The 24,396-nt window shown below is 42.2% G+C and overlaps 1 protein-coding gene across 5 annotated transcripts in view; it reads right to left on the reverse strand.

Annotated features, from left to right (window-relative positions):
* SEMA6A (semaphorin 6A) overlaps positions 1–24,396 on the reverse strand; it is a 200,784-nt gene that overhangs the window by 46,555 nt on the left and 129,833 nt on the right. For all 5 annotated transcript variants that reach the window (XM_048502849.1, XM_048502853.1, XM_048502852.1 and 2 more), the window contains exons 9-15: positions 22,751–22,839; positions 21,673–21,890; positions 15,839–15,970; positions 6,407–6,562; positions 4,892–5,068; positions 2,505–2,645; positions 2,313–2,393 (exon numbers count right to left, since the gene is read on the reverse strand). In XM_048502849.1, the coding sequence (XP_048358806.1) occupies positions 2,313–2,393; positions 2,505–2,645; positions 4,892–5,068; positions 6,407–6,562; positions 15,839–15,970; positions 21,673–21,890; positions 22,751–22,839 (994 nt within the window). The remainder of the gene's footprint in view (positions 1–2,312; positions 2,394–2,504; positions 2,646–4,891; positions 5,069–6,406; positions 6,563–15,838; positions 15,971–21,672; positions 21,891–22,750; positions 22,840–24,396) is intronic.

Genomic DNA, 24,396 nt, shown 5'->3' on the forward strand with positions numbered 1-24,396 from the left:
ATCCAGTTCTAGTGTACACCTAGTTCTTATTTGTTTCTCATGTGTAACAGTAGCATACTTTAGTTGACAATGCCCTGGAGGTTGACCTGGTAAACGTGCCTACAAATTCCTGTTTCGCCATGGTACTTGTAGGCTGTTTCTGCATGGCGGTGGAAACGCAGCTCCACCGTCATGAATTGTGCCGGTGGATGCTCGGAGGCTGTTCACACGCTATCGTGCGAGCGGCCCCGACTTGCTACCCTGCCGGAGAGGCGGCTCCACACAGAGCTGCCTCTGGGTTGGCCCCCTCCACTGACCTTCCTGTCCAGAGTCGCTCTGGAGGGCTGCAGGAACCTGCCCACGCTGCCCCCCGACCTCCAAGGGTCGTAGGGCAGCGTGGGCGGGTCTCTGCAGCCCTCCAGAGCGAGGCTGGACAGGAAGGTCAGTGGAGGCGACAAGAAAAGCGCCTCCTGTGCAACCAGCACCCTAGGGACGGTGTTTTTTCTGTCCCTAGGGCTGTTATTTGGCCATGCGGAAACAGCCTTAGGCAAGTCTTTAACAAATCAATTCTCTGAGTCTAACTGATAGTATTGATAGAAATGGGCAGACGCATACTGAACAATTTGTGTGTGTTATGTGCCACCATTATGAATTAATGGCCCTGACCTAGATGGCCCAGGCTAGCCTAATCTTGTCAGATCTCAGAAGATAAGCAGGGTTGGTCCTGGCTAGTACTTGGATGGGAGACCACCAGGGAACATCAGGGGTGTTAAGCAGAAAAAGGCAGTATCAAACTATTTCTGTTAGTATCTTGTTTTGAAAACCCTATGGGTTGCAGTAAGTTGGCTGTGAACTGACAGCACTTTGTACACACACATGAATTAATGACCTCCAAAATATCCTGTCATTAACAACTTTGCTCAATTCTTGTAAACTGAGAACTGTAGCTTCCTTTATTATTCCTTTTATTTAGTGTAACTTCCTTTATTTCTCCATCTCAATCCCAATGTTGTACCTAATGCTTCAACTTTTTCCAGCATTACAGTCTTTTTCAGTGATTTTTATTTTCTCCTGATGTGACCAAAGAATGATATCTTTAGTTTAATCACCTTAGCTTCTAGAGAGTATTCAGGCTTGATTTGATCTGGAACCCACTTATTTGTCCTTCCAGTGGTCCTTGATATCTGTGAAACTCTAACCATATTGGAAATTTTGTAAAACTAATTGTACCCTGATTTGTCATTTTTCTCCATGATAAAAGCAGGTTTTAGATTGGGAAAATAACCTCCCCCACCCTGCAAAAAAGCTTTTATTTAAAGTCAAAGATGTTGGGAGACCTCCCATCTACTGGCGCAATGGGGGGGGGGGGCACAAGGATGCTGGAGCTTCAGGAGCCAATGGAGCGATCATGTTCTTTATCTATTTTCATCTCTCCATCTTTTTTTCTTTCACCTTTTCCCATTTCCCTTCCCCTTCTAGAACTGTAGATCCCATCTTTCCCAGAACATCATAATATTATTACCAATATTGTCAGATCTCAAGAGTACAAAATAAAGTTTATCCTGTACACACTATCTCAGCCCTCACAGGCTTTTCTTTTTCAATAATGGAGAAGAATTATGAGAACTGGCTCCTTTTTGGGGTGGGGGGTGGAGGAGAAGAATTATGACAGGGAGACGATCAATAATTTAAAACAATCCTTGAAGTTAAGATTTCTACTGCAGATATGGTTTTTCTTTTATGTCTATGCCGCATATGAATGGAGACACATGTATGTGCAGGTATTTTAGGGAACAGAGGGGTGTTGTTTTGATACAGCTATCTAAAAAATGATGTTTGGGGGAGGGGCTCAATTTTAGTTCTTGCCCTGGGTGCCATTTTCTGTAAATATGCCCCCACTCCCACCCTCCATCCAATTACATCTTGATAATCAGTCTGTAAGTGACATCATTATGGCATGAGTTTCCATTCCCTGGAAGAAGCAGTTAATGATGCTGAACACACATGGGAAATGCACAATCTGATGACATCACAACATAAGCTCAGTTATCTAAAGCATTAGTTGCAGAGTTGGAGAAATGGCACCCCCACTGTTTTAAGTGACACCCCTGTGTTGTATGTAATATGTACTTTTGGCCTTACTCAGAAAGAAATTTGCATAAAATAATACTGTGGAAACAGGATGAATGTCAATGAAAAACCTGACATTTATTTTCCTTATCTAAAGTGATAGTTTACTGACTGTTGGTTTTCACTATAGCTGTATCAAAAGGCATACTTGAGTAATCTATTTTAGAAAGCCCCAATATTCCCCAAAGCCAATGATAACTTACCCATCTCCTGGCAAGAGCTGCATGCATGCTTCATTTTCCTTCATCCATCCACAATATGGATCTCTAGAAGCTATACAGGCCCTTAAAAGAGGAGATGTACATGGATCACACTAGAACTCTATGCTGTCAATATTTTGTTATGATTTTGAGAAACAGTTGACAATGAAAGAAAGGATGCAAAGAATAACCTACTTCTTGCACTTGCCATGACGTTCGCACCTTCCCAGGGGTATTCTTATTATACAGGTTGAGAATGCTACATAGAGGGCGCTGTTCTTCTTGTCTAGTTGCATGCCAATAATTCGCTTGTCTTCTATCCCATCATAACTGCACCTGGTTGGAAAAAGATTGTCACATAATCCTTAGACAATTGGTTTGTAGCAATAATATTTCTAAGCAACAATAAAACCAGGAGAGCAGACATTTTTAGTTTAGGAAGGAGGCATATGATTAAGCTTATTACTTTAGGCAACATTAAACCAGCATATCATATATACCCAATATTCTGGCTTGTTGGAGCATGGTCAAGAGGTGGGAAGGCAGTATGGGTTTGGTTTTGAGTGCAGAGGACAAAAAAAGACATGCCCGGCCTGCCTTCTCCCGTCAAGATCTCTGGCATGTCCAGTGGAGCTTGTGGGCAAGAGAGTCCAACCCCATTCATACAAATTACTAGCCTTGTCATGGATCACTCTTAATGTAGTTAAATGGTACATTGAGGTGTGATTTGGGGTGTAAAGAGCCTCTGAGTAGAATCATTAGCTCACTTTAGTGGCCCATTTTTCAAGGCGAAATTAAAATGTATAAAACAGATCATGAGAGGGAAGGCAGGAAAGTTGCATCAGTGCTTGGCTTTCATGGCCATTTCTTACAGGCCTAGCATAATGTTGATCAACATTTTCAATTCAAGCCTTTATTGGCATTCCATGTTACAATAAAACAGTTGTCCATAAAAAACAGATAAATACATCAAACATATACACATAGTGATAGTCCTGTGGGTAATATTTGTAGTTCAGACTCTTATCAATAGTGTAGTCCAAATGGACTCATTTGATCAACATTTAGTGATCAGAAAGGAATTTTCCTTCAGATCAGGTGGGCCGGGGATCCTGGAGGTTTTTTGCCATCTTCTGGAAATAGAGCAGGGGTCATTGACAGGGGCGTAACGAGGTAAACTGGAGCCCTGGGCAAAACCTGAGTTGGATGCCCCCCATGGGCAGCGGAAGGAGGTGGAGCTCCCGTTCTCCTTCCCTGGTGGCTTGGGGCTTCCCCCCTCCCTGCCAGCTGAACTTAGGCACCCCCCCTTACCGGCGAAATGGTGTGAGATGCGGGGGGCAGGCAAGCAGCGGCAGGCAGCGGCAGCATCCAGGGTAGAGCAGCGCGGTAGGTGGGTCGGCCAGGTGCATGTGTGCCCCTGACTGCTAGTCCTGCCACCCCACAAAGATCCATCTGAGGACGCAGCTGGCAAGAGGCGGCGCACAGGCAGCAAGGCTTGGCGGTTCAGCTGAGCTGGTTCGGAGACACTAGGAGGGCCAAGGGCCCAAGCCTGCCCCCTCCGAACTCTGTGCGATCCGAACTTGTGGTAACATCCGAGATTCTCTGATGTGTTTTTATTTTTTGGTGTTTTTTGCATTTCGGCCTGCAGGAGGCGCATTTTTAGAGGTATCAGCACCAAAATGTTAGAGTATCTTCAAGTTGTGGACCCCCAAAGGGGTAGCCCCTATCCCCCATTGTTTCCAGTGGGAGCTAAGGAGATGGGGGCTGCACCTTTGAGGGCCCATAACTTTGGCCCCCCTGAACTAAACTTCACCAAACTTGGGGGGTGTCATCAGGACAGTCTCTTGATGATACCCTGAAATTTTGGTGCCACTAGCTTTAAAAATGCTGTTTTTTGTGTTTCGTTGCTCCTGCACATGAAGCCTGCTGAGTTCCACAAAAAAACCCAGCATTTTTAAAGCTAGTTACACCAAAATTTCAGGGTATTTTCAGGAGACCGTCCTCATGACACCTCCCAAGTTTGGTGAAGTTTGGTTCAGGGGGGCCAAAGTTATGGACTCCCAAAAGAGGTGCCCCATCCCCCATTGTTTCCAATGGAAGCTAACAGAAGATATGGGCTGCCCCTTTGAGGGTCCATAACTTTAGCCCCCCTGAACCAAACTTCACCAAACTTGGAGGGTGTCATTAGGACAGTCTCCTGAAGATACCCTGAAAGTTTTATGACTGTGCCTTCAGAAATGTGCACCCCACAGGCTGCACCAGAAATTCTCCATTGACATCAATGGAAAAAAATCAATGCAGAAGTAAGATTCTTGGGCAAATTTCTGGGAGTGCCTGTCAGGGGTGCAATTGTTAAGCTAGTGACACCAAAATTTCAGGGTATCATCAGGAGACTGTCCTGATGACAATCCCCAAGTTTGGTGAAGTTTGGTTCACAATTCAATTAAAAACAGAACCAAACCCAGCCTCAATGTCTGTTGGTTTTCTGTGAGGACAGCACTATGCTTAAGAATTCAAAACCAATTTTGTTTTTAAAACCAACCAACCAACTAAGCCAGAGATATATAACCAATGATACACACTTTTCAGGATTGTAAATGTTCATCTCCTCCAGGAAAAGGCTGTCACTTAGAAAACCACTCTTTCCTATCCTGGCCAAGAACTTCAAAACGATTCCCTTCTCTGACCCAAGGAATACCACAGTGTAATCCTGATGTGGTCCGGCAGCAGCATCTATAGCAATTTTGGTCAGGCGGTATCTGAAATGAAACAGCACAGTTTTAACCTCTGCCTTAGCCAGTTATTTGCTGTGCTATTTTTTTTCCAGTTCATAGATAACTATTTACCAATTTTCCAAGCACAATTTATATTCATACCCCTGCCCCAATTTTCCATTTAAGCCACCCAAAAAGATCCAAACAAGTATATTCACAGTAAAAATCAGGTCCAGGCTGGGCTGAAATGAAAATCTTAGTTTTGTATCTGTTCGATAATTTTGAGGCAAGGAAGTTCTTCTTGATCTTTTTAGGGTACTTCCTGTGTAGATTTTAACATAATAGTTTTCTGTGTTGGCCCGCAGTTATGTAATAAGCTGTATTTTGTAATGTGGAAATGGTTACATATGTATTTTTTACATGTATGATTTCAGATGCTGATATAGAAATCAGATTCCTCCAGTGACACACAAATAAATATACTAACAACATATAAATGTTTTCATAGATGCCAGTTAACATGTGGAAAAAATAATGTGCAAATTTTCCCCTAACACAAAACACATAAATCATTCCAAGTATTTTCCACAGACTGGAAGTTACTTGTATATCCTTGGGGAGGGGGGAAGGTCCTGTTACTGTTTCCTTTTACACTGAGACACAGGATTACTTGGATGAAAGTTCTTTGAACACTTGTGTAAACATTGAAACTATTCACAATATATCCTAACCAGAACTATCATATCCTGAAAACATCCTAGCACACAGATTTTATATCCGGTGGATGTACTCTTAAGGCCCATGCTAATTTTACCCAGAATTTCCAATTGTGGTAGCAAAATGTTAACCATAAGCAAACTCTTATGCAGGCATTTTGTCTGGGATCTAGGCTGACAACTACCTAGTTGGACTGAATGGCATCCTTACATTCTCCCAAGCTGTTTTAGTAATACTGCAGTATTCGTAATCTGTGGTAATTCCTTATCCCTACAGTAACTTCTCTGAACGTGGGAGGTAAGATTAGAAATGGTATCAAATGCCAAGATTACAAACCCATCAGTCCAACATTCTCTTTTGATTACATTTACAAATTTAACTGCTGCTGCTCACCCAGATTCCCACAATATTTTGAAAAAATTAAATGGTATTAGTCCCAGTATTTCCTTAATGTGGTATTAATATAAGCAGCAGTCCTCCAGTAATTATAAACTTTTGCGATGTATTATTTCAGTTTTTTTAACGCGTTTCCGATCAGGCTGAGTCAGATTTATGGCAAATACAGCCAATGTGTTTGTGGAATTTCAAAACAGATAAATCAAAGTATATTAGAAGGGAGAAGAGGGGAGGGAACAGAGGGAAGGAATCTGAAAGAAAGATATTTACCTGACCATTGTCCGCAAAAACCACGGCTTGTTGCTAATTGATGGTATTGCTTCGTCCATGAGAGGATGTGTTTTGATAAAATTTAAAGTGTCATCTGGAAATTCATTGGAAGTTGTGTATTTTTCAAGCAAATCAGAGGCTGCACAAGAACCTGGTCTAAATAAAGGATAGAGTGGGGAAGGAATGTAATTACTTAATGTTATTGTGTAAATATTTTACATATACTCTCTGTTATTAGGTGTGTAACAGCATCTGTTATTAGGTGAGACTGTGCTAAAGGCCTTGTAGAAGTTTCTGAACAATGCATAATACCAACAACTGACACTTTCTTAGCTTTCCTCAGGGCCTAGTTATTCCATAGCAAGCTTTCCTCAGGGCCTAGTTATTCCATAGCAAGAATTTAGCATTTGGTTTTGTTTATCAGGGGAATAACTGATTTATGACCATTCGGGCACCAAAATTTCCTAAGCAGATTATGAAGTTTGTAAAATGCAAGTTCACAGTTCATCCATCTACATGGAACCCATTAAACACATGCAGTTTGGCAAGATTTGGACAATTCTTTAGGACCACTCCAGATTTACTTCTGCAAGGCTCTTGTTCTTGGATTTAAAAGCACTGTATTTAATTTAAAAGGGAAATGTTATGTTTTTCTGAAAGTGTGAAATAAAGATGCATAAAAACACAGCCTGCAGAGTGAATCTAGCCAGCATTTAAATAAACATCCTCTTTCTATGGCTCCAAAGAACATTTTATTTTTTGACAAGTATGAAAACCCTAGGCTTTTAAGCATGAGTCTGCAGAGTCCTCTAATAAGACACAGTGTTATCTGTCTTGGATAACTGGAATACAAATGTGCTCAGTTCATTCCTGGAATCTGCCCAGTATTCTCATAGAAGCTGAGCCAAACTAATCATATGCTGCCAGCAGAAAAATCTACTTTCTTTTGCTGACTATGCCCTAACTCATGTCTCCTCCATCTCCTTCCTACAGTTCCTTCTTTCCACAGTTGTTATCTTGTCCACTTGTTGAACTGAGAAGGATACAATGCAAGTTTACATACAGCAATTATGGACCTGCATAGACTGAGCAACTCTTGCATTGCAATTAAAGTTTCATTATGACAAAATTACAAACGTCTGGGTAAAGGACTGAAATTGTGCAAATTCAGCAAGATTTGTACTGGGTGGAGATGAGGAGGCTAAAAAAGAACAAGCCAGTGATGCTTTGTAGAAATAGTATTTATGCAAGTGTAAAGATTATTTTCAGGATAATAGAAAATGAAATGAAGTGTGACAAAAATGCTCCTGCAGCCAGACGCTAGAAAAGCATCTCCTAGAAGTCAGAGAAAACGCATGCTGCTTTTCATCTAACATACAAACATAAGAAAGAGCCTTGCTGGATCAAACCAGAGTCCATCTAGTCCAGCACTCTGCTACTCACAGTGGCCCATCAGATGCCTTTGGGAGCTCACATGAAAGATGTGAAAGCAATGGCCTTCTGCTGTTGCTGCTCTTGAGCACCTGGTCTGCTAAGGAATTTGAAATCTCAGATCAAAGAGGATCAAGATTGGTAGCCATAGATCGACTTCTCCTCCATAAATCTGTCCAAGCCCCTTTTAAAGCTATCCAGGTTAGTGGCCATCACCACCTCCTGTGGCAGCATATTCCAAATACCAATCACATGTTGCGTGAAGAAATGTTTCCTTTTATTAGTCCTAATTCTTTCCCCCAACATTTTAAATGGATGCCCCCTGGTTTTAGTATTGTGAGAAAGAGAGAAAACTTTCTCTCTGTCAACATTTTCTACCCCATGCATAATTTTATAGACTTCAATCATATCCCCCTCAGACGTCTCCTCTCCAAACTAAAGAGTCCCAAAGGCTGCAGCCTCTTCTCATAAGGAAGGTGCTTCAATCCCTCAATCATCCTCATTGCCCTTCTCTGTACTTTTTCTATCTCTTCGGTATCCTTTTTGAGATGTGGCGACCAGAACTGAACACAGTACTCCAAGTGTGGTCGGATCACTGCTTTATATAAGGGCATGACAATCTTTGCAGTTTTATTATCAATTCCTTTCCTAATTATCCCCAGCATAGAGTTTGCCTTTTTCACAGCTGCCATGCATTGAGTTGACATTCCCATGGAACTATCAACTAAGACGCCCAAATCCCTTTCCTGGTCTGTGACTGATAGAACTGACCCCTGTAGCATGTATGTGAAGTTTGGATTTTTTGCCCCTATGTGTATCACTTTACATTTTGCTACATTGAACTGCATTTGCCATTTCTTAGCCCACTCACCTAATTTATAAAGGTCCACTTGGAGCTCTTCGCAATCCTTTGCGGTTCTCACCACCCTACACAATTTGGTATCATCTGCAAACTTGGCCACCACACTACCCAGCCCTACTTCCAAGTCATTTATGAATAGGTTAAAGAGCACTGGTCCCAAAACGGATCCTGGGGGGACACCACTCCCTACATCTCTCCACTGTGAGAACATCAGGGAGAAGTTGCATATTAAAGTGAGAAGATCATCAATTTCATGCTTGAGATCATTAAGAACTTTTGGGTGAATGCATAAGAACATAAGAACAAGCCAGCTGGATCAGACCAAAGTCCATCTAGTCCAGCTCTCTGCTACTCGCAGTGGCCCACCAGGTGCCTTTGGGAGCTCACATGTAGGATGTGAACGCAATGGCCTTCTGCGGCTGTTGCTCCCGATCACCTGGTCTGTTATGGCATTTGCAATCTCAGATCAAGGAGGATCAAGATTGGTAGCCATAAATCGACTTCTCCTCCATAAATCTGTCCAAGCCCCTTTTAAAGCTATCCAGGTTAGTGGCCATCACCACCTCCTGTGGCAGCATATTCCAAACACCAATCACACGTTGCGTGAAGAAGTGTTTCCTTGTATTAGTACTAATTCTTCCCCCCAGCATTTTCAATGAATGCCCCCTGGTTCTAGTATTGTGAGAAAGAGAGAAAAATTTCTCTCTGTCAACATTTTCTACCCCATGCATAATTTTGTAGACTTCAATCATATCCCCCTCCCTCAGCCGCCTCCTCTCCAAACTAAAGAGTCCCAAACACTGCAGCCTCTCCTCCTCATAGGGAAGGTGCCTCCCAGTTCCCTCAATCATCCTTGTTGCCCTTCTCTGCACTTTTCTATCTCCCTCAATATCCTTTTTGATGTATGCGGCGACTAGAACTGGACACCAAGTACTCCCAAGTCGCTGGTGCAGCACCACTGCTTTATATAAGGGTACATGACAATCTTTGCAGTTTATTATTATCAATTCCCTTTTTCTAATGATCCCCAGCATAGAGTTTGCCTTTTTCACAGCTGCCATGCATTGAGTTGACATTCCCATGGAACTATCAACTAAGGCATGCCTTAAATCCCCTTTCCTGGTCTGTGACTGAGTAGCGCACTGACCCCTGTGTAAGCGTGTATGTGAAGTTTGGATTTTTTGCCCCTATGTGCATCACTTTTACATTTTGCTACACTTGAACTGCATTTGCCATTTCACTGGAGCTTCCGCTCACCTAATGAATTCCATATCAAGGTCCGCTTTGGACGCACTTCAATCCTTTGTGGTTCTCACCACCCCTACATAATTTGTGGTATCATCTGCAAACTTGGCCACCACGCTTACCCACCTTCTGTACTTCCAGGTCATTTATGAATGGGTTAAAGAGCACTTTGGTCCCAATATGGATCTTTTGGGGGGACACACCAGCTTCCGACATCTCTCTCCATTGTAGGAGGAACTTCCCATTTTACACCCACTCTTTGTTTCCCTGTTTCTCAACCAGTTTTTTTAATAATCCATAGGAGGGACTTCCCCTCTTATTCCCTTCATTGCTGGAGTTTTCTCAAACAGTCTCTGGTGTGAGGAACTTTGTTCAAAAGCCTTTTGGAAATCCAAGTAGACAATGTCCACCGGTTCCTGTCCCACATGCCTGTTTTATGCACCCCTCAAAGAACTCCTGAAGTAAGTTTCCAGGTAAGAACCAGGACTTGCCTCTGCAAAGCCATGCTGACTCTTTCTCCCAGCAGGTCTTGCTTTTCTACATGTTTTATAATTTCTTATCTTTTAATGATAGATTCTACTAATTTACTCAGGAACAGATGTCAGATACTGACGGGCCTGTAATTTCCCTGGTCCCCCTAGATCCCCTTTCTCTTAAAGATTGGTGTGACATCTAGTCCATCTTCCAGTCTTCAGGGATGGAGCCTGATTTCCAGGGATAAGTTGCATATTAAAAGGTGAGAAGATCAGCAATTTCATGCTTGAGCTCTTTAAGAACACTTTGGGGTGAATGCAATCTGGGCCAGGGGATTTGGTAACATTTAGCTTTATCAATGGCTGCCAGAACTTCTTCCTTGTCTACCACTATCTTAGCTTAGTTCCTCGGATTAAGCCTCCTCTAAGAAGCTTGGTTCAGGTGCAGGAATGTTCCTCCACCTCCTCTTGGGTGAAGACAGATGCAAAGAGAATTCATTCAGCTTCTCTGCAATCTCCCTGCCATCTCTTTAGCACACCCTTTGTTCCTTTGTCATCTAAGCTTGGGCCTACCGCCCCTTCCCTTGCTGGTCTTCCCACTCAGCTTTTGATGTACTTGAAGAACTGTTTGATGCTGGTCTTGATGTTCTAGGCCATGCTGCTCTCCCTCATAATCCTTTTTTTTGCCTCCCTTACAGCTATAACTTGCTTCCTCTTTTGCCCACCATTTTGTGTTTCTCTCTCATACATTCTTCTTATCAGCCAAACTGGACTTCCCATTTTTCTAAAAGACATTTTCTTTTTTCTGATAATTTTCCCTCAACCTCTCTCTTGTTGTTAACCATGGTGGCTTTCTTTTGGACTGGGTGCTGCCTTTTCTAACCTGTGGAACACATTCCAGCTTGAAGCTTTTATTACTGTGTTTTTAAATAACCTCCAAGCATCCTGGACCAGTTTTGACTCTCTTATGATTTTTCCCTTTCAGCTTCCCTGCAGCATCTTCATCCCCCCTCATCTTTGAGAGAAATTTCCCTTTCTGAAGGCGAGATGCTTAACTTCCACATTTGAAGTAGTTGCCACTTGATTTAGCATGCTGAGATACCCTGAATCTGACAGCATTGTGGTGCGGCTGTTCCCCTATCGACTCCAACAACACTGACTTCCTGCACCAGGTCCTGGGTCCCACATAGGAATTCAGATCTAGGATCCACCTCTCCCCTGGTTGGTTCCACAACCATCTGCTCCTAAGCCACAGTCACATTTTCCTAGCATATCCAGGAATGCTCTCTCCTTACTATGACCCTGAACATGCCATTTCCTTTCCAGCTCTATATGGGGATAGTTAAAATCACCCATTACCACTACATTTTTGTTTTTGCTGGTCTCTCTCTAATTTTTTTTTTTTCTTTTTCCATCTCAGAATCCTCTTGTGCAATTGGGTCAGGGGGACGATAATATATTCCTCATATTCAACTGTCGTTCAAACCTGGAATTGCTATCTAGAGTGATTCTGTGGGGGAACAAGCTCCCCTTGCATTGTCTATTTTTTATGTGAGACTATCTGCGGCTCTTGGATGTAAAGGGCAACTCCACCCTCTAATGCGCCCTGTCCTAATATCCTTCCTATAGAGCCTGTAGCCTGGTATAACTAGCATCCCACTGGTTCTCCTCATCTCCACCTCATGTCTCTGTAATGCCCACTATATCAAAGTCCTCCTTCAAAACTCTGTACTCTAGCTCCCCCATTTTAGGCTGGCCTAGATGCTTCTACTATTAGCATAGAGACACCTGTATACCCCTAGTCTCTGTATCCTTAACCCTGGGATTTGTATGTGCTTTACCCTCAGAGTCTCTTTGTAGACACCTATCCCTTTGTCCACATGCACATTGCTATGTTCCCTACGGCTTGTATGTGGTTGATTTAGAAAAACCTCCCTCTCTGTCTGCATCCCCATAGATACCTGTATTCCGAACAGAAATCACTTACCTCAGCTCCTGTCGGCTTTCCCCAGTGATCAGTTTAGAAAGCTGTTTCTGCCACCTTTTTAATGTTGAGCGCCAGCAGCCTGGATTTCCTCTTTGGTTACAGATGAAGCCCGATCCCCAGTTTGTACAGGCTTCTACCTTTGTCCCAAAGAGGGTTCCCTAGTTCCTGACAACCGTCTGGAAACCCTCTGCCTTGATAAATTCACCACCTTCTCATCCACGCATTGAGACCCTCTGTATCTCCGACTTGCCTAGTCTTCCGGCCCTACACGTGGAGCGGGTAGCATTTCTGAGAATGCCACCCTTGAGGTCCTGGACTTCAAACCTTGTTTCCTAACTTAGCCTAGAGATTTAGCTTCCAGAACCCCTCCTGCCAAGCATTTCCCAATAGTCGCTTGGTTTTGATGTGGGACCTGACAACTGCTGACTCCACCCCAGCACTGTCTAAAAGCCTATCTAAGGATTTAAGCGTGAGCATCCATGGGTGAACCTTCTCAGACTCCCAAGGTGCGGAGGTAGAGTCACCATGCAGTCATCACGCCTCTCACAAACTCCAACTCCTGCTAACATTTCTAATGATCGAATCACCCACTAAGCAAGGGGAGCCCCCACCTCCCCCGAGGGGGTATCCCTCCCAGTCTGCGAGAGGATAGCTGAGTCACCAGTTAAAGGAAGGGATCCCATCTAAGGGGAGACATCTTCCCCCACCTCTCAGACTAGCGTAACTCCTCCATCCCCAAGGCCTTCATTCTCTCTGTCACTTTGACATCTGAGAAGAGATGTCACCTTGCTTAGAGTGGGACCCGGGCTGTTAGGTCCCCTGGAAAAGCCCTCGTCTGTCACCCTCTCTGCCTCCTTTCTAGCTTCTCCCAGGTCTGCCACACTTGGCTTCAAGAGAACGCATTAATGCGTTCCTTGAGATTGCCAGGAGCTCATTATGCTCGCGAGGGCACACTCCATGACTTCCTGTCCTAGTGGGCAGATGAGTCATACATGTGACACTCAGGTGCCAAAACACTGGAAAGCCCCCCCATTCCCCTGCTGGCTTTCTGCCTTCCATATCTGATTTGTTTTAGATATTTAAATATTAAGCTTTTAGTCAGCAGTTGCCCCTGGGAGCTATCACCACTGCAACGCACTATCATGTCAAAATATGTTCCTTGATTAATTTAAAACCAAAAAAATTAGGGAGAATTAAAATTGTCTTGGCGCCTGGATTAGGAGTCTTGGCGCCATGGTTCCAGAGACTGGAATCTAAAGCTCCTAAATTCCTCTCAGGACAAAAAGCCCCACCTCTCATAGGACAAAGCCCCACCTCAGGAACAAGAGAGACAAGGGAGTAGACTCTGGTTAACTTCCCTGTTGAAGCCCTCACCTTCCAGATTCAGCAGCCTTACAAGGAGAAAAAGAGATAACCCCTGTTAAAATACACTATTTTAAAAGCTGTGGCTTTGAGAAAAGCCCTCCAAAATGAACACCAGCAGGTCACTCTGCTCTTCCTGGCCAAGTCTCTTCTGCTGCTACTCCTCTCTGCTGGTTCCAATGCAATCTGGGCCAGGGGATTTGGTAGCATTTAGTTTACCAATGGCTGCCAGGACTTCTTCCTTGTTTACCACTATCTTCACTGGTTCCTCGGATTTGCCTCCTAAGAAGCTTGGTTCAGGTGCAGGAATTTTCCTCACCTCCTCTTGGGTGAAGACAGATGCAAATAATTCATTCAGTTTCTCTGCAATCTCCCTGTCATCCTTTAGCACACCTTTTGTTTCTTCATCATTTAGCGGCCTACTGCTTCCCTAGCTGGCTTCCTACTTTTGATGTACTTGAAGAACTGTTTGTTGCATGTCTTGATGTTCACAGCCTTGCGTTCCTCATAATCCTTTTTTGCCTGCCTTACAGCTAACTTGCTTCTCTTTTGCCGCCATTTGTGTTCCTTCTCGTATTCTTCATCAGTCGAGATGGACTTCCATTTTCTAAAAGACATCATCGTTTTTCTGATAATTTCCTCAACCTCCCTTGTTCACCACGATGGCTTTCTTTTGGACTGGATGCTGCCTTTCCCAACCTGTGGAACACATTCCAGCTGTGCTTTTATTACTGTGTTTTTAAATAACCTCCAAGCATCTTGGACAGTTTTGACTCTCTTGATTTTCCCTTTCAGCTTCCTGCGTACTATTTCCCTCATCTTTGAGAAATTTCCCCTTCGGAAGGTGAATGTAACTACATTAGTAGTTGTCACTTGCTTGCATGCAGAGATACTGAATCTGACAGCATTGTGGCCGCTGTTCCCTATTGGCTCAACAACACTGACTTCCGGTACCAGGTCCTGGGTCCCACACAGAAGGATTACCTCTCCTCTAGTTGGTTCCACAACCCATCTGCTCTAAGCAACAGCCATTTAGCATATGCTCTCCAGGAATGCTCTCTCCTTACTATTACCTGAACATGCATTTTTCCAGTATATGTGGGATAGTTGAAACTACCCATTACCACTACGTTTTTGCTTTTGTTGGCCTCTCTATTTTCTTTTTCCATCTCAGAATCCTCTTGTGTGTGTTGGTCAGGAGGGCAATAATATATTCCTAATATTAGACTATCCTTCATACCTGGTATTGATATCCACAGTGCTTCTGTAGGGGAATCAGCTCCCCTTGCATTGTCTATTTTATGTGACACTATGATCTCTATGACGTAGACGGCGGTACCACCCATTTTAGAACGAAGGCTTCTACTATTAGCATACAGACATCTGTATATTCTGTCTCTGTCCCTAACCTAACCATGCTTGGGCTGTTTTTATTTCTACATATTTTCCTTGTCTTGTTATCAAAATGGGAAATTAAATTTATTTCTGTGGAAGAGCACAACTAATTGGTTAACTCCCATAGACAGTAAAGCAGTCCAACTTTTGATGTCCCATTTGGAGAGAAAAACCTCTGCCCATTTGTTCAGGCAACAGCCTCTTGCATTTCTTTCTTTAATCTATAGGCAGTTAGGAAGGAGGGTTAGACCAAGCCCATGCTGGGTATGAATGTGCAGCTTCCATTGTGCAATATCCCCACTTCATGTTTAACTGAGAATCTGTTTCCCGTATCACAGCCTGAACATATCCTGTATGTAGGAATGGTACATATTAGATGACTAGAAGCACCATTTTCTTCCTATTGTCTGAGCAAACTCTTTTTAAGTGAGGCTATACTCATTTAGCTGCACTCAAATTATACTGTCATGTTCAACATTTGGTTTTGCATCTTATTTAATGTTGCAATTATTATTATTTTCATTCATAGTCTGACTTCTTACAAGGTGGATTATAGAGAAAAAACTTTTCAGTCAATCAGTAAGTGGATTACAACATATGATAATACCAGGTAATCAGTGAGTGGATTGTGAAAACTCTCACATCTTTCCTGCAGCACACTTAGCAGATAAAAGTACCTGGGCTTGGGCACTCGTTCGTCAGGAACTGGTGTCCATATTGAATCTGGAGACTTCTGTTCTTTGAATCTCCCAGTAAATACATTGGCAATGTCAAGCATATCGTAAGCACAGACAGCAGAGCCAGGGATGCTGCAATATGACATTTCCAGAAATAGTTAGTCATTCAGAAGTTATGCATAATTTTTTGTCTGAGAAACATGCTGCACAGAAGTCTTCCTGTCAATGGAGGCTACTCAGTTCTGAACCTTCTGACCTTTGGGTATTAAAAGTAAAAGGCTATCCCCATGTAGACATTTGAGATACATCAATAGACAGTCAATTCCTGTCAGTTCTGCTTGTTTCCAAAAGATACAAACAACAGTGTATTACAGTAATTTTGAAGAATATGAGATACAATTCTGATGACTCACAGTACCAAGGAATTACTGAATAACAAAAAACACAGCCTGTTGTCTAGATAGAAAGTCATGCTGTAAATTCAACACATTCTTAAGATTAACAGCCCAATCCAAAGCTGCCATGCAGGCGGGGACAGTGCTACTCCAGCTCTGCCTTGCCCACTCCAAAGGGCTTTCTTGCAGCATGGTAAGTCCAAAAAGTTTTCAAAAAACTTACCTTTAACTCCCCCACAGGGGGAAGAGGCATATATCTGAGTCCCAGTCCACTGCTGCAAGAAGGCCAAACTGGTGGTGGAAGCCAACTAAGGTCGGCTCTCTTCCCATGAACTTGGAGTAGCAGGGAAGTGCCAGTGGAGAGCTGGGTGCTGCAGTTGGGTGTCTCAGGGCTCTGCAGCAGCATAAGTGCCCTTCCACCAACATAAATGCCCTGAGGAGGGCACCTCCACTGGCATGAGCCCACGTCACATCCAGAGGGGGATTTGGTCCCCCCCCCACTCTGGATTAGGCTGTCTATCTTACAGCCATGGCTTTATGTCTCCTTGCATTCTAGAAACCATTGGGAAGTTGGAGTAGATACATTTTGCATACTGATGCACCTCACTCAACCTGAAAGTTTAGCAAAATACCATTATCCATCTGTTGAGGTTCTGAACATCATTCGATTTTCCTGTAAGTTTCTGGCTGAGTTCCTCTCAGTAAGAATTTGCTTAACTCAGTCAACTGTAAACAGTTTGGAAAAGCAAAGATAGCTTTGCCTTAACACTAACTAAAGTTCAAATCTGCATTTTCTGATTATTTGCCTGTAACTTAATACTAGCAATCACTAAACAGAATTACAGTATTACACCACCATATTCAGAAGAGCTCAGATGTATCTTTTAGTCAATGGGTTTGAAGTATCGTTTATTCACTGATTTGCCTTTGTTGTTACACATGATCTACTGTACTACATCTGCATCTGACTTGTGCTATATGAATTTGATTAGCTAGAAAGTGCCATCTGGGTGAGAATTTTAATCCTAATTTAAGATGGAAGACTATAATACATCCAAACAGAATAGCAGGATGAGTTAGTGCATCAGCTGGGCAATCTACGAGTGATGTCCTTGCTTAAAAGAAGAGAAGGTGATGACTGATGTCAATCCTCTTGATGACCTGACTTATGACCCTTGGCGAAGCTGGCAATTTCCTTGGTTAAGATGTGGAAGCTGACCTTCGAACAAAGGTGGAAGATTTGCAGTGAGGGGAATGTTCCCACTCTGTAGATTTGGACTGCTTCTTGGCCTTTGATGAAGGAGATAGGGATAGGTCCCTGTCAGTTTGCCCTGAAGTGGGTAACTGAGCAGTTGGAGGCAAAGCAACTGAAGGGGTCTTAGATTACTTATCCTCAGATCGAACAGAAATATCTGGTGCCAAAGAGCATTCGTACAAAATAGCCTTCAGCCTCGATACCTTGTCTAGGCAAGCCTTCAGGGTGTGGAGCAGGCCTTACAAAAGGCCGGGATATTTCCCTCACCAAGACATAAGAGGCAGTAAGAGTGGCAATCATAGAATCATAGAGTTGGAAGAGACCACAAGGGCCATCAAGCCTGACCCCCTGCCATGCAGGAGCACACATTCAAAACACTCCCGACATACGTTCATTCAGCTTCTGTTCAAAAACCTCCAAAGAAGAAGACTCCACCACTCTCTGAGGCAGTGAATTCCACTGTCTTGTGGAATTAGGCCAACAAACAAGAGCAATCACTAAGCACTTCCTCTCAACATGGTGGCAAAAAGAGAACTGAGGAGATTGTTCCCTCCCCTTCCAAACTCGTGACTGTTTCAGTGGGAAACCTTCCCACTCACAGCTCCAAGGGGGAGGGAGCACTCTGTTGCCACAGGAATGCCTGAAGAAAAACTTGCTGTGCAGTTCCATGTGGGACTGCACATAAGACCATGAAGACAAATGAAAGTATTTGAAGATAGGATTTTGCTTAGCAGAAGAACTAGAAACCACAGATACTGCTTGGTTCTTGTTTCTGATGGGAGAAACATAACAATATTTGAAAGGGGCTTTGTCATTAAGGACTAGTTACATGAGACCTGGGCCCTCTGGTAAATTTCATATTCACTTGGTACAACAGAGGCACCTCAGAAACTCCTATCACAACTTGCGTTACAATGTTAATGGAAGGGATGAAAAAAAGTGCCAGCTGTAGTCTGTGCTGATGTCCGTGCTAGTAGCCTTGGGCTGCATCACATTACATTAGAAGTAAGTTCATACTGGTCATCTACCATGTACCTGCTTCCATCTTGTAACAGATGAGGCAGTTTACACATTCTAGTTTGTTTACAGCATGAATATATGCATTATGCACCTAGAGACTACTGAAGCATGTTTGTACTAACAAGCCACTGAACTCACTGGATCTACCCTGACACCTAAGCAACTCTTTGTTCATGAGAAGTTTGACAGTTATGCCTTAGGCAGCAGGAACCCAGCTACATAAGCTTCATCTCACCATTTGGTAAGTGTTAGCATTTTTATTGTGTTGGCATCTGTTCCACTTTTATCTGCTTTGCTACTGTGCTGTCTAATTTTTGTTGGATCCTATTGAAGACACCTGACATTGCTGCTCAGAAAAGATGACTGGGTATTTGACACAACCCTACCTTTAATTTCTTAGCCATTGTAGATAAAGTGTGTCAGAGAGACAGAACTCACAAACTAGCTTTGTGTATGATGATGATCAGGAGGTTGCTCCATCGATAGCCTGGTCTATAGTATTTCTAGGAGGAAAACATTGCTTCTTACTTAGCCAACAGCATAATTAGAGAAAGAAAAACAGTAATTTGTGTACTGCTCTGAAGGAATAAATTGCTAATGTATGTTAAATCTCTGATTATGTTTATAAAAGTTAGAAAAGTCACAACAACACAAACATTGAAAAAGTCAGCCTCATATTGTGTTTTTCTAGGGCTTTTGGCAAAAGACCTATTACACTTGATTTTCTTTCAAATAAAATGAATCTACTACTTGTGTTTGGTTGAATTTTAATTTAATTTCATTCCTAAAGCAGCTCTAATTTTGTTGTCAATACTAGTTATTAAGCAACATGCCCTGGACTTTCTCTCCATTTCACAGCAGTGGGAGGTCTGTCTTTGACCTTGTTAAGGTCACTCTTTGACATGAGGTAGCCAATACTCAATTTGCATATGTGAAGTGAAGCATTCTTTCTTCCCTCAAATGTCCCTTTTAATATAAAGAAAAGGAAAGGAAACAGGCCCAGCTAGTTACCGCAGTAATTTTTCTTTAATTAGCATATTTGCCAAGGTTTTCCTGGAGACCTTAGCATGTTACTATAAATTATTGGGAAGTGTGTGGTAATATACAAGCACTTACAAATTCTTAACAGATGAGGTGATGCTGTAAATTTTTTTTATTAGCTGACCTAAAAACTGTGCATGTCAAAATAAGGGTCCCCATTACGTTTATTTGTTACTTGAATAACAACAGTAACCAAAGGACATCACCATGAACAGGTCTCTGTTGTACTAGGTGCTGTACAGAGAAAGAGTTAAGATATATCCATTCACATAAAGGAAGAACATGTGATAAGGAAGAATTATTCCTACTGGGCATATAATAGTTACTTTTTGATTCATAGGGAGTTTAATGCAGCAAGAAAATACACTACTGAAATCATGGCTGGACTCCCGCAATGCTGCTCATTCTATGGGGGCTGCCTCTGAAGATTGCTCAGAAGCTTCAACTGGGTCAAATGTGGACGCTGGATTGCTAGCAGGTATAACTCACAGGAAATATGTTTTGTCAGTTTTGAAAATACCTGGCCTACCATTTTGTTCCAACCCAAATTCTAAGTACTGGATTTGTCCTATAAAACCTGATACAGTCTGGAACTGGTGTGCCTGAAGAACTACCATGTCATATAGGTAGCTGACTACTCAGTGAGGTTTTCCTCAAGGGTCTTGTTCTGTGTGGATGGGTGTGTACCAGAGACAAGGTCTGTTCAGTACCATATGTACATTCCTTCAAGAGTCAGGCAAAAACCTTTCATTCTTCCAAGAGTTTGGAACACATGGAATTAGTTTAACTTCCTACCAGTATGAATGCTGTCCTACGTTGTAGCTTTAAGCTTCTAATATTTAGTTCTTTAGACACTTTGATAGTTTCACCTTAATCTGAGGTGTTTTTATCATTTATGGTTCTTCTCTTAGTCTGTTATTATGGCTATAGATTCCTGCAGGTTTTGGGATAAGGCATTTTAAGAGTAACTGGTGTATTAAGAGCTGTTTTTGTTACAATATTCTTTACTGGCACCTTTTTTGGGGGCTCTCCCACATTCTGCTCCTTACGTGTTGGTCCACCCCACTCAGCCAGAGGCAGAGAAAGTGAACCCTTGGGAGCAGGCAACTGGCGGAAAATGGTGCAAACTTGTATATGAGTACTGGCACTTTAAAAAAAAACAAAAGTGCTGGGTATATTAATATTTGTCAATACAGTGTGAGCTGTTTCAATTACAGATGTGTAAAGAGGCATAAGTCTTTTAAATAAATAAATGCAAGGGGATTGCTCCAGGATGGTCTGTTTCATTTCACAAATCCCTTGCATCTCAATACAGTTGAGCAGCAGACATTCCAAATGAACTGCTTTCAGAACCTCTGAGTTTCTTCTTTCACATGTTACACAGAAATTTCAACAGTGGAAGCACAAATAGTTTATGCATTCTCAGACTACTCTTCCAAAGGGTAAACTTGTACTGCTCTCTGAATGTAAGATGTTCACAATACAAATGATTATGCAGTGCCTCATTTTACACACTGGGAAGCATATGTATACTGAGCATTATGTGACTTACATGGGCTTCATCACTTTTACATTACATGGTGAGCAGCTAAGCAACAACTAGTGGGAGGTTCATGCCAATGCATGAAGGCAGTTTGGAGTTAATGTTCCATAAGGCACTGGTTGAAGGACTGTATTGTGGTTGAGCACTGCACAGAATATTGATCCACTTTGTCTGTGAACATTCTAAAATGTCCAGATACACCACACTGGTGTTACAGTGGGCGTATAAGATGGGTCACTGTATGTCCAATATAGTTGGTTACTTTCCCACATCCTTTTTCCAAAACATTAGGTGCGCATGCAAAAACATGATGATTAAGAAGTGAAAAATTCCAGTGATAGGAAGGAAAGGAAGTTTTCCATGTCAAAAACTAGTCAAATGGAGTCTATTTCTTTCCACAGGTTATTGTACTACGAAACATTATAAGATTTCTTGTGTGTGGTTGCTGATTATGTTTCAGTACATATTTTGCCCACACAAATCAGTATATTATAGCACTTTATCCATCTGTAATGTTTTAATAATAATTACACACATTTAAAAGTACTAACACAGGAGGAAAGACTCCTGCAGAAGTTACCTGTTATAAGGAGTGGAGAAAGTGGCCAATACGATATCTCGGCCATTGATATGGATAACATGTGTAACTGCCTGCAGTATGTTGAAGTAGAAGTGTGAATCGCCTGGAACTGAACAGTTTAATCGTGCCTTCAGGAAGGAAGTCCACTGTTTTTCCAGAACTCGCTGCGATCCACCCATGTCATTTTTGCAGACCCGAGCGACTCTTGGGAGAACAACCTACAGTTAGAGAAGGAAGGAAAAATACAAAACTGAAATGACCAGTTATCCAAAAGATTTCAGTGGAACTCTCCCCCCACCCATCCTTTGAAAAGATAGAAATGACAGTCTAGCATGTTTAATAAGATGTCACATTTCACTTAATCTGTGGCAAATAAACAGGAGAAAATTCAGCTTTAGGACTGTGTGCTATGAAAGATAAGACAGTGACATTTCAGACACAGCTAGATCAGTTCTCAGCCACATATCAAGCTCATTTTTCATGCAGATCACTCGACTCTCTATTTAGGCAAACAAAGCACATTCTACATTTGCCATCCATGTGGCCTACACTGCTGGCCTCTGAGGCGCGCAGTTATCTTCAGCATTTTTAAAAAACTATGCAAACTTAATCTGGCTTTTTATTTATATTGCTCTTTTTAACCTTATAAGCTTTTAAAAATAAATTTATTGTGGGAATATTTTTAAAAAATGCTTTCAGTAAGGGCATCCGTTGTTCTTGTGATATGGCCAGACTGAAATTTCTTTCCATTTACTTCTGTTGCTCTAATGAAGGACTTCTAAATACAGCTGCTTCCTTCCTTCAAAGTCAGACTTGTAATGATTATTTGGAGCTCTGAATTAAATCAATTTGCCATATGCTATCCAGCTTAATGGAGAGAAGAAAAAAATAATTTCCCATCTTGTCGCCATCATAAGCCAGAATGTTTTATATCAAAGAAGTGTAACAGTGCATTCCAACCAAAACCTGGCCATAAGCAGCAGGATCCTCTCAATGACCTTGTCACTGTGATTTATGGCCCTCATTTCAAGGTCATTTCTAATCCATTCTGGTCTATGAGGAGTTTTCATTCCCTTACCTTTCCCATGCTGTGGTACTCCACTGAGATTTCTCGAAAGAAGAAATAGATATAGTTGTCATAATCCAATGCCTGGACAAAGTAAGGCTCTGAAAACAAGTCAAATTGTTCTGATCATTTACATATAAAAATGAAAGCTAGCCAAGGCAATACAGCATAGAATAAATATGGCAAAATTTGCTTTATTTTTTTCAGGAAGACTTGTAGTATGGACAAACTGGGAAATCAATGGAACTAGGTAGGAAAGTACTCAGCCGTATCCTTATGACACTAACTACCGGTAGATTACTGCAGAGCAGAATGACAATTGATTTCAATGGGAACTCACATGGACTTCAAGTAGGCATTTCATTTTCCTTTCCCTCTAATCTGAAAGCACCAACAGACTTTCCCCATTTTTTGCTTCCTTCCTTCTTTCCTTCCCCTGGCAATTTCTAAATAGAAAACTATAGCTCGTTTGCTCAGTGGTGGCTGCTGGGCCCAGCTGCACTGTGGGGTACCAGCAAAGGGCACATCATTTCCCCCTGCATCCCCTCACCACTATTTCATATTTGCCTCCTCCTGGCAGCCTAAATATTCTCATCTTTCCTGCTTCCACTCTCCTTTCCATCTACCCACCAACTCTCACCTGCCTTTTATGTGGCCCCCCATCTTTGCCTATATTGATACATGTTTTACTTATACCAAAGCAGCTTATATCATTCTCCTCTCCCCCACTGCATCCTTACAACAACCCTGTAAAGTGAGTTAGGCTGCGCTTCCACAATAGGTAGAGGGTTTCAAACCTGAGTCTCCCAGATTCTATTCTGAAATTCTAACCACTATACTAAACCAGTTTTCATGGGGTAGCTGCTGTTGAATGGTGGCTGCTAGTTACAAGCAATAGCTGGAAGTAACCATACCTGGGTGAGTTATGTTTAGTTGGGTGGTAGCAAGTTGTTCAGTGACTGCTGTAAAATCTAGCCCAGGTGAGTTCTCATTCAAAGGCCAAAACAGCCCTGGAAAGGGCACTTCTCCCTTCCTTTCACAAGACAGAAGCCAAGGCTTGAAGACTGGCAATACTGTCATGGTTGCTTAGCAATGGCCACTGAGGACATCCATTACTTAAAGCTACATGCACTACTCTTTTATTTGAAGGTCTAACCCCAAACTATTTTTTCTTTTAAAAAAGATTTTATATTCTTCTGCAAACCTGGGGCATTTTTCTGGTTTGCAGAAAGAACCGTCTTGTCTTTTCATGGGTTCAGACTCCAGATTTAAGTATCCACAGATCTGGCCTCATTAAGAGTTAGATGTATTGTTTGACACCCTCATTCACAAAAAATTGTGAAGAGGAAAACCCTTACTGCTGCTGCAGCAGTAATTAATGAAGAACTGAGAAAAAAGATGTGCCTTGCCCATTCAGCAAATGCACATTTTTTCCCTTGCATTAGGTGGGCAACCACCACAGTCACTTTCAGCTTGCTGTAGAAGATTCCAAAAAAAAAAAAGCTGTCTGATGGATCAACCAGTTCGTGTACATGTGAAACCAGAGATCGTGAAGAATAAGAAATAGTTTCACCTGTAAATGGAGGACTGATCATGAAAGAACCAATTTAAACAAATATGTTATTTGTGGACCTGAAACACTAAAACTTTTCAAAATT

Source organism: Sphaerodactylus townsendi, linkage group LG07, assembly GCF_021028975.2.
Source record: "Sphaerodactylus townsendi isolate TG3544 linkage group LG07, MPM_Stown_v2.3, whole genome shotgun sequence".
NCBI classification, from domain to species: domain Eukaryota; kingdom Metazoa; phylum Chordata; class Lepidosauria; order Squamata; family Sphaerodactylidae; genus Sphaerodactylus; species Sphaerodactylus townsendi.